This window comes from Babylonia areolata, chromosome 33 (assembly GCF_041734735.1).
Source record: "Babylonia areolata isolate BAREFJ2019XMU chromosome 33, ASM4173473v1, whole genome shotgun sequence".
In the NCBI taxonomy this organism is placed as follows: Eukaryota; Metazoa; Mollusca; class Gastropoda; order Neogastropoda; family Buccinidae; genus Babylonia; species Babylonia areolata.
The window spans coordinates 5,625,168-5,635,167 of record NC_134908.1 but is presented as its reverse complement, the minus strand read 5'-3'; the positions used below and the strand labels follow the sequence as shown (position 1 = coordinate 5,635,167).

The 10,000-nt window shown below is 43.1% G+C and overlaps 1 protein-coding gene across 1 annotated transcript in view; it reads left to right on the top strand.

Moving 5' to 3' along the window:
- The window catches only part of LOC143276978 (diacylglycerol kinase theta-like), a 59,704-nt gene that overhangs the window by 6,383 nt on the left and 43,321 nt on the right, over nt 1-10,000 (top strand). The window contains exons 3-6 of the mRNA XM_076581675.1: nt 1,057-1,159; nt 3,938-4,020; nt 8,297-8,428; nt 9,534-9,675. Of these exons, the coding sequence (XP_076437790.1) occupies nt 1,057-1,159; nt 3,938-4,020; nt 8,297-8,428; nt 9,534-9,675 (460 nt within the window). The remainder of the gene's footprint in view (nt 1-1,056; nt 1,160-3,937; nt 4,021-8,296; nt 8,429-9,533; nt 9,676-10,000) is intronic.

Here is a 10,000-nt window from a genome sequence, read left to right as displayed (position 1 = left end):
AAAAAAAAAAAGTTCTGTAAAATTGTTCTGACATCAATTATCGATGAAGTCATAATAAATAGAAAGTATATTCATTATTTGTACAGTGGTTTTAAAGCTCTCGGAAGTGTATTGAGCAAATATACTGCAGATGATGATGATGATGTGGATGTTGATGATGATGATGATGATGAATGCATCATTATCACCATCATCATCACCATCATCATCATTAGAATATCATCATCATCATCATCATTAGTAGTATATTTTCAGTAGTATTATTGTTATTATAAGTACTAAGTAGCAGTCGTAATGGTGTTATTAAAATCAGTATTACTATTATTATATTAAAAATCATCATCATCACCATCAACATCATGTGATTATCATTATTATTATTATTATGTTACTATCATCATCATTGTCATTATTATTGTTGTTGTTTTCAAAACCCTGTCGCACACTGCTGGTCAGAGCCAGGACATTTCAGACGTGAATTCTGCAGTGTGTGTCGTGTCGTCGTCATTGTCATCATCACCATCATCATCATCACCACTGTCATTATTGTTTGTTTTTTTTGTTTGTTTTTTCACAACCCTGTTGCCCACTGCTGGTCAGAACCGGGACATTTCATACATAAATTTTGCAGTGTGTGTCGCATCATCATCATCGTCGTCATCATCATCATCACCATCATCATCATCACCACTGTCATTATTGTTTTTTTTTTTTTTTTTTTTTTTTTTTTTTTTTTCAGAACCCTGTTGCCCACTGCTGGTCAGGGCCGGGACATTTCAAACGTAAATTCTGCAATGTGTGTGTCACATCATCATCATCATCGTCATCATCATCATCACTATCATCATCATTACCACTGTCATTATTGGTTGTTTTTTTTTGTTTTTGTGTTTTTTTTCAGAACCCTGTTGCCCACTGCTGGTCAGAGCCGGGACATTTCATACATAAATTTTGCAGTGTGTGTCGCATCATCATCATCGTCGTCATCATCATCATCATCACCATCACCACTGTCATTATTTTATTTTATTTTATTTTATTTTATTTTTTTTTCAGAACCCTGTTGCCCACTGCTGGTCAGAACCGGGACATTTCAAACGTAAATTCTGCAATGTGTGTCGCAAACGTCTTGAGGATAGCACCGCCATTCGCTGTGAAAGTGAGGGCTTTGTGTGTGTGTGTGTGTGTGTGTGTGTGTGTGTGTGTGTGTGTTTGTGTGTGTGTGTGTGTGTGTGTGTGTGTGTGTCTGTGTGTGTGTGTGTGTGTGTGTGTGTGTGTGTGTGTGTGTGTGTGTGTGTGTGTGTGTGTGTGTGTGTGTGTGTGTGTGTGTGTGTGTGTGTCTGTGCCTTTGTGTAGTCTTCAGTTTTGTCTTTCCAAGTGAAAGTAGATGTGTGTGTGTGTGTGTGTGTGTGTGTGTGTGTGTGTGTGTGTGTGTGTAATCTTCAGTTTAAGTTCCATGTGATATTAGATATGTGTGTGCATGTGTGTTTGTGTGTGTGTGTGTGTGTGTGTGAGAGAGAGAGAGAGAGAGAGAGAGAGAGAGAGAGAGAGAGAGAGTCAGTATGTGAATAGTTTGCCTATTTACTATAGTCTGTTACTTAATTAGTATAGTCTGTTCTATCCAATGACACTGCTATGTTTTTCAGTCTGTGAATATTATGCCTACTTTCTTTATAGTGTGTTCTTTCCAATGACAACAGTGTGTGTGTTTCAGTCTGTGAATATTATGCATACTTACTATAGTCTGTTCTAACCAATGACAATGTGTGTCTTTTGGTCTGTGAATGTTATGCCTACTTTCTTTAGTGTGTTCTAACTGGTGATAATGATACGTGCATGTTTTAGTCCGTGAATGTTATGTCCACTTACCCTTGTCTGTTCTAAATTATGACGGTGATGTTTGTGGTTCCGTTTGTGAATATTTATACCCACTTATTATAGTCCGTTCTGGCCATTGGCAGTAATGTATGTGTTTCATTCCGTAAATAGTATACCAACGCCTTGAATATTATGCCTACCAAATTCTTATTTCATTTAATTCTGTTTTGTTTTCCCTCAAGGCCTAAGTTTTGTTGGGTTATGATGCTAGTCAGGCATCTGTTTAGTCGATGCGGTGTAGAGTAAATGGATTTGTCCAAATGCACTGACGCCTCCTTGAGTAACTGAATTTAACTGAACTATGCCAACTCATTATAGTCTACTTAAAGCCTGAACCGGACTATAAATGGCGGGCGATTTGAATCAAGCCAGTTTCTCACCAGAGTCTGACACTCTGACGTCGGTGAAGGTTTATTCAAAATAAAAGCCTAATAAAGCTACGGTTTGGCTTCATTTATGGCAGAGAGCGAGATTTGCCTAGCAGCTTCCAATCTAGACCTGAATTGACTTTGGAAAGTACAAAATGTGTCAGCTACACGTAATACAAAATTTGAATGCAGAGAAAAGGAGCGCAACCGAAACCTTGCTCTCGGGAGTTAAGACTTTAAACCGATGACAGTGATGTCAGTGTCTGTGTATTTGATGCCTGCTTATTATAGCCTGTTCTAACCAGTGACAGTGTGTGTGTGTGTGTGTGTGTGTGTGTGTTTCAGTCTGTGAATATTATGTCTACTTACTATAGTGTGTTCTAACCTGTGAGAATGATATATGTATGATTCAGTCTGTGAGTATTACGCCTACTTACTCTAATCTGTTTTAACTTAAGGACAACAATGTCTGTGGTTCAGTCAGTGATTGAATATTTATACCTACTTGCTATGGCCTGCTCTGACCAATGACAGTGATGCCTGTGTTTCAGTCAGTGAATATTATGCCTACCTACTATAGTCTTTTCCAACCAGTGACAGTAGCGATATCTGTTTTATTATTATTATTTTTTTTGTTAGTGTGTTTGTGAATATATGACAACTTACTATAGTCTTTCCCAACCAGTGATGGTAGTGATGGCAGTTTTTTTTCTGTATGTTTCAGTCTGTAAATATTATGCCTACTTACTATATATAGTCTGTTCTAATATTAAGCCTACTTTATTAAGTCTGTTCTAACCATTCTTTACTACAGTCTGTTCCAGTATCATGCCTGCTTACTATAGTCTGTTCTAACCATTGACAGTGATGTCTGTGTTTCAGTCTATGAATATGTCTACTTGCTACAGTCTTTTCTAATATTATGCCTGCATACTACAGTCTGTTCTAACCATTGTTTACTATAGTCTGTTCTGATATAATGCCTGCTTATTGTAGTCTGTTTTAACCTTTGTTTACTATAGTCTGTTCTAACCATTGACAATGATGTCTGTGTTTCAGTCTGCGAATATGCCTACTTACTATAGTCTGTTCTGATATTATGCATGCATACTACAGTCTGTTCTAACCATTGTTTACTATAGTCTGTTCTGATATAATGCCTGTTTACTATTGTCTGTTCTAACCATCGGCAACGATGTCTGTGTTTCAGTCTGTGAATATTATGCGTACTTACTATAGTCTGTACTTATATTATGCCTGCTTACTATAGTCTGTTTTAACTTTTGTTTAATACACTCTGATCTAATATTATGCCTGCTTACAATATAGTCTGTTCTAACTATTGACAGTGATGTCTGTGTTTCAGTCTGTGAATATTATTCCTCCTTACTATAGTCTGTTCTAATATTATGTCTAATTACTATATAGTCTATTCTAATATTATGCCTGCATACTATGGTCTGTTCTAAACATTGTTTACTATAATCTGTTCTAATATAATGCCTACTTACTATTGTCTGTTTTAACCATCAATAATGATGTGAATATCATGCCTGCTTACTATAGTCTGTACTGATATTGTGCCTACTTACTATAGTCTGTTCTAACCATTGTTTATTATAGTCTGTTCTGATATTATGCCTGCTTACTATAGTCTGTTCTAACCATCTACAATGATGTCTGTGTTTCAGTCTGTGAATATTATGCACACCTGGACTGCCAGGACTTTGTGGTCAGCGACTGCAAGGAGTGCTCCACCTACCAGCCCCACAAGGTCTGTCATTACTGACCACTGACTGCTGTCCACTCTTTACCCTGTGTGTGTGTGTGTGTGTGTGTGTGTGTGTGTGTGTGCATCACTTCACCCCTTCACACAGGTATTTCTGTACACTCCCCCCCTCCAGTAAACGTTTATTTTATTTTATTTTATTTTATTTTTATTTCATTTCATTATTATCACAGATGACATAAGCTTACAGTTGGGCCAGCAGCTAAGTGGGAGCTGTATGATGGGTGTTTTTTTCCACTGCAATGGCAAGTCATTGACAGCTTAATCTTTTATGAAGGACTATCGACGGGCGCAATAGCCAAGTGGTTAAAGCGTTGGACTGTCAATCTGAGGGTCCCGGGTTCAAATCACGGTGACGGCGCCTGGTGGGTAAAGGGTGGAGATTTTTACGATCTCCCAGGTCAACATATGTGCAGACCTGCTAGTGCCTGAACCCCCTTCATGTGTATACGCAAGCAGAAGATCAAATACGCACGTTAAAGATCCTGTAACCCATGTCAGCGTTTGGTGGGTTATTGAAACAAGAACATACCCAGCATGCACACCCCCGAAAACGGAGAATGACTGCCTACATGGTGGGGTAAAAACGGTCATACACGTAAAAGCCCACTCGTGTGCATACGAGTGAACGCAGAAGAAGAAGAAGAAGAAGAAAAAAATCAGTGTATCTTCTGCATTTTTTTTTTTTTTTGCAACAACATGGCATAGAAACCTGCCAAGACTGCAATCGCCCTGGGGTTGAATAGGTCCGATGGGGATCGGACTCAGGGAAACTCCGGCGATAATTCCAACGTTCGAACCCTTTTGACCACCTTGTGTTGTGTTTTGTTCCGTGTGTTGTCAGACAACGTTGTCCGCATGACAGACAGCAGGATCCCAAAGATGCCTTTTGTATGGCCAGCTGAAGGAAGGCCACCGCGAACTTGGAAGACCCAGCAAGCGCTTCAAGGACACCTTGAAGACGAACGTCAAAGCCTGTGACATAGACATCGCTTCCTGGGAAACTGATGCCCTTGACCGCTGTCGCTGGAGGATGCTGTGCTCTAGTGGCATAAAGACGTTTGAAAACAAGAGAACGCTGGCCATTAAGGAGAAGTGTGAGCGAAGGAAGCAGGGCTCAACTTCTGGAGACGTTTTCCCTTGCAACACCTGTGGGAAGTGCTGCGCATCCAGAGAATCAGCCTCTTCTCCCATATGAGGCCACACACCGACAGATAAGCCTGCCTGCCTGCCTACTCATCCGTTGGTCCGACGGGAGACTCCATCATTATCATGTCAGACAGCAGGGCATTCAGTTGTTTCTGCATGCTCCACTGTGTCAGCATGTTTTTTGACTCACTTGTGTAAAGAAAGTGAGTCTATGTTTTAACCCGGTGTTTGGTTGTCTGTGTGTGTGTGTGTGTGTGTGTGTGTCCGTGTGTCTGTATCTGTGTCTGTGGTAAACTTTAACATTGACATTTTCTCTGCAAATACTTTGTCAGTTGACACCAAATTAGGCATAAAAATAGGAAAACTTCAGTTCTTTCCAGTCATCTTGTTTAAAACAATATTGCACCTCTGGGATGGGCACAAAAAAAGCAAAAAGAAAAAGCCTAATTATATGCAAACTACATTTACTGTTATATTTATATTTTTTTTGTATTCTCTAAACTTGGCACTTTGATCTGATATTCTGACCCAACAACAAGAGCAGTCATTATATATCATTTTTTGTTCAAACAGGAACTTCTTTTGCTAAGCATGGAAGTTTTATTTATTTTGCAAACGTTTTGGTGCAGGTAGTAAAAAAGGGAAACTACCCTGTAATTAATGCTAGGGGACTTAATTTATCACAAGTGAGTCTTGAAGGCCTTGCCTCTCTTGTTTTATTTGTTTTGGGCTGGTGTGCAGGGCTACACAGTGCTGTACCACCACTGGAAAGAGGGCAACCTGCTCCTCCTCCTCCTCCTCCCCTCCCCTTCCTCCCTCTTCCTCTGCTCCTCCTCTCCCTCCTTTTCCTCCTCCTCCTCCTACTTCTCCTCCTCTACCTTCTTCTTCATCTTCTTCTGCTCCTCGTCCTTGTCTCCTCCTCCCCCTCCTCCTCCTCCTTCTTCTTCTTCTTTTTCTGCTCCCCCTCTTCCTCCTCCTCTTTCATTTCCTCCTCAGTCTTCTCCTCCTCCCCCTCCTCCATCTTCTCCTCCTCCTCTTCCATTTCCTCCTCTTCTTCTCCTCCTCCTTTTCCTCCTCTGCCTTCTTTTTTCATCTTCTTCTGCTCCTCCTCCTCCCCCTCCTCCCTCTCCTCCTCCTTCTCCTCCCTCTCCTCCTCCTTCTCCTCGTCCTCCTTCTTTTTCTGCTCCCCCTCCTCCTCCTCTTCCATTTCCTCCTCTTTCTTCTGCTTCTTCTCCTCCTCTGCCTTCTTCTTCATCTTCGTCTCCTCCTCCTTCTCCTCCTCCCCCTCCTCCTCCCTCTCCTCTTCCCTTCTTCTCCTCCTCCTTCTTCTTTCTTCTGCTTCTCCTCCTCCTCTGCCTTCTTCTTCATCTTCTTCTTCTTATGCTCCTTGTCCTTCTCTCCTGCTGCTCCTCCTCCTCCTCCTTCCTCTCTTTCAAGTCTGGCCTTAAAACCCACCTCTTCACGAGATAGCCTCCCTCCCCTGCCTCTTCCTTGTCTTCAGTTTCTTCTTCAGTGTAAGAGCTATGCACGCGTGTGGATGACTGGTGTGAAAGCGCTTTGATTTGTCTCTGCACAAGATTCAGCGCTATATAAATATTATAGTGACCTGGTTGAAGACAAAATTTGACAAAAAAACAAGAACACCAGAGAATCGACAGACAGACAGAAAATACGAGAAAAAAAAACACTTAGCCGTATGGAGAGCACAGGAACAGGAGTCATAATGGCTGCCGGAAAAAGAGGGCGCTAGCCAGCGGGACAAAGGGGAGGTTACCTACTTCCGGGAGGTTATCGGCTGTAGTTTCGTTTTCTCCGCATAGGCGGATAGTAGTTTGCACAGGACAGGAATGTCAGACCCCTGCCGGAGTCTGCACTACTTGGGTCACGGTAAGTATGTTATTTAAACGTAATTTTAGGTAGAAAATTTCCTTTATTATTATTGTTATTCTCCTCCACCTTCTTTCTTTCTTTTTGTAATTGTGTGGCTGTGTTTTGTTTCAGGACTTGCATAGTGCGGTACTGGAGAGAGGGTAACTTCCTTCTCTCCCCCTCCCTCCCTCCCTCTTCTTCCTGTGCTCCTCCTTCTCCATCTCCTCCTCCTTCTCTCTCTCCTGCTTCTCCTGCTCCACCTCCTCCTCCTCCTTCTACTTCTTGTTCTTCTTCTCCTTCTTCTTCTACTTTCTCTTCTCCTCCTCCTGCTTCTTCTTCTTCTCCTCCTCCTTCTTCTCCTCCTCCACATTCTTCTTCTCCTTCTTCTTCACCTCCTTCTCCTTCTTTTTCTCCTCCTCTTCCTTCTTCTTCTTCTCCTCCTCCCCCTCCTCCACGTTCTTCTCCTCCTCCTCCTCCTCCTCCTCCTTCTCCTCCTCCTTCTCCTCCTCCCCCTCCCCCTCCTCTCCCTTCTTCTTCTTATCCTTCTCCTCCTTCTTTTTCTCCTTCTTCTTCTCCTCCACCTTCTTTCTTTCTTTTTGTAATTGTGTGGCTGTGTTTTGTTTCAGGACTTGCATAGTGCGGTACTGGAGAGAGGGGAACTTCCTTCTCCCCCTCCCTCCCTCCCTCTTCTTCCTGCGCTCCTCCTTCTCCATCTCCTCCTCCTTCTCTCTCTCCTGCTTCTCCTGCTCCACCTCCTCCTCCTTCTCCTTCTTCTACTTTCTCTTCTCCTCCTCCTCCACCTTCTCTTCTCCTCCTCCTGCTCTTCTTCTTCTCCTCCTCCTTCTTCTCCTCCTCCTTCTCCTCCTCCTCCACAGTCTTCTTCTCCTTCTTCTTCACCTCCTTCTCCTTCTTTTTCTCCTCCTCTTCCTTCTTCTTCTTCTCCTCCTCCCCCTCCTCCACGTTCTTCTCCTCCCCCTCCTCCTCTCCTTCTCCTTCTTCTCCTCCTCCTTTTCCTTCTCCTCCTACCCCTCCTGCTCCTTCTTCTCCTCCTCTCCCTTCTTCTTCTTCTTCTCCTTCTCCTCCTTTTTCTCCTTCTTCTTCTCCTCCTCCTTTCCCTTCTTCTTATCCTTCTCCTCCTCCTTGTTCTCCTCATCTTCCTCCTCCTCCTCCTCCTTCTCCTTTCGTCATGTCGTTTTCTTCTTCTTCTTGTAATGTTGTGGCTGTGTTTTTTGTTTTGTTTCAGGACTACATAGTGCAGTATCATCACTGGAGGGAGGGCAACCTGCCCCCCAACTCTAAGTGTGTGGCCTGCAAGAAGACCTGCTGGTCTGCTGAGTGCCTGGCCGGCATGCGGTGCGAGTGGTGTGGCGTCACGGTGAGTGTTTGGGTGTGGGTGGGGGGTGGGTGGGGGTTGTGTGTGTGCGGGGAGAGGGGTGTGTGTGTGTGTGTGTGGGGGGGGGGGGGCGGGGGTGTTTGTGGGTGTGTGTGTGTGGGGGGTTTGTGTTTGTGTGTGTGGGGAGGGGGGGTTTGTTTGTGTGGGTGGGGGTGGGGTGGGCGGGGGGTTGTGTTTGTGTGTGTGTGGGGGGGCGGTGTTGTGGTTGTGTTTGTGTGTGTGGGGTGTGGTGTTTGTGGTTGTGTGGGGGGGGGGGGGGGGGGAAGGGGGGGTTGTGTTTGTGTGTGTGGGGTGTGGTGTTTGTGGTTGTGTGTGTGTGTGTGTGTGGGGGGGGGGGGGGTTGTGTGATAATGGTGATGATGACAATGGTAATGATGATGATAATGATGATGATGATGATGATGATGATAATGATGATGAAATGATGATGATGGTGATGATGATGATGATGATAATGGTGATGATGACAATGATAATGATGAAATGATGGTGATGATGATGATAATGATGATGATGGTGATGATGATGATAATGATGATGGTGATGATGACAATGGTGATGATGATAATGGTGATAATGATGATGATAATGGTGATGATGACAATGATGATGAAGATGAAATGATGATGATGGTGATGATGATGATGATGGTAATGATACCTGTTACGGTCCCACCCGCTGTGCTACAAGAGTTTGCCGGCAGAGTGCAAGTTCGGCAGTCTGCTAAATGATGATGATGATGATGATAATGGTGTTGATGATAATGGTGATGATGACAATGATGATGAAGATGAAATGATGATGATGGTGATGATGATGATGATGGTAATGATACCTGTTACAGCCCCACCCGCTGTGCTACAAGAGCTTGCCGGCAGAGTGCAAGTTCGGCAGTCTGTGAAATGATGATGATGATGGTGATGATAATGGTGTTGATGACAGTGATAATGATGATGAAATGATGATGATGATGATGATGACAATGATAATGATGATGATGGTGATGATGATGGTGATGATGACAATAATGATGATGAAATGATGATGATGGTGATGATGATGATGATGGTAATGATACCGGTTTCAGTCCCACCCGCTGTGCTACAAGAGCTTGCCGCCAGAGTGCAAGTTCGGCAGCCTACGAGAGATCGAGCTGCCGCCCACCTGCCTGACCATTCCCCGCATGGACGTTCCCATGGAAACGCTGCTCGGCATCAACCGCAAACCCAGTCAGTCTTCCTGGCTCTTCTGTCTGTCTGTCTGTCTGTCTGTCTTGTGTCTGTCTGTCTGTCTGTCTGGTTGGTTGGTTGGTTGGTGGGTGGGTGGGTGTGCAGGTTGTAAGTTTTGTTTTCTTCAGTTTAACGTCTATTCACTATAAGTGTTTTTAGAGAAAAAAAAGAAAGAAAAAAAAAAGTGTTTTTAGACGGAAAGGAGTAAAGTAGTGTATAAAGGAAAGGGGATGCATGTGAATATTAGTGTAAAAAAAAACAAAAAAAAAGTTCATGTTATGTATCAGAGGAAAAGTATATTATAAGAAAAAGTCTAAAGAGGTTG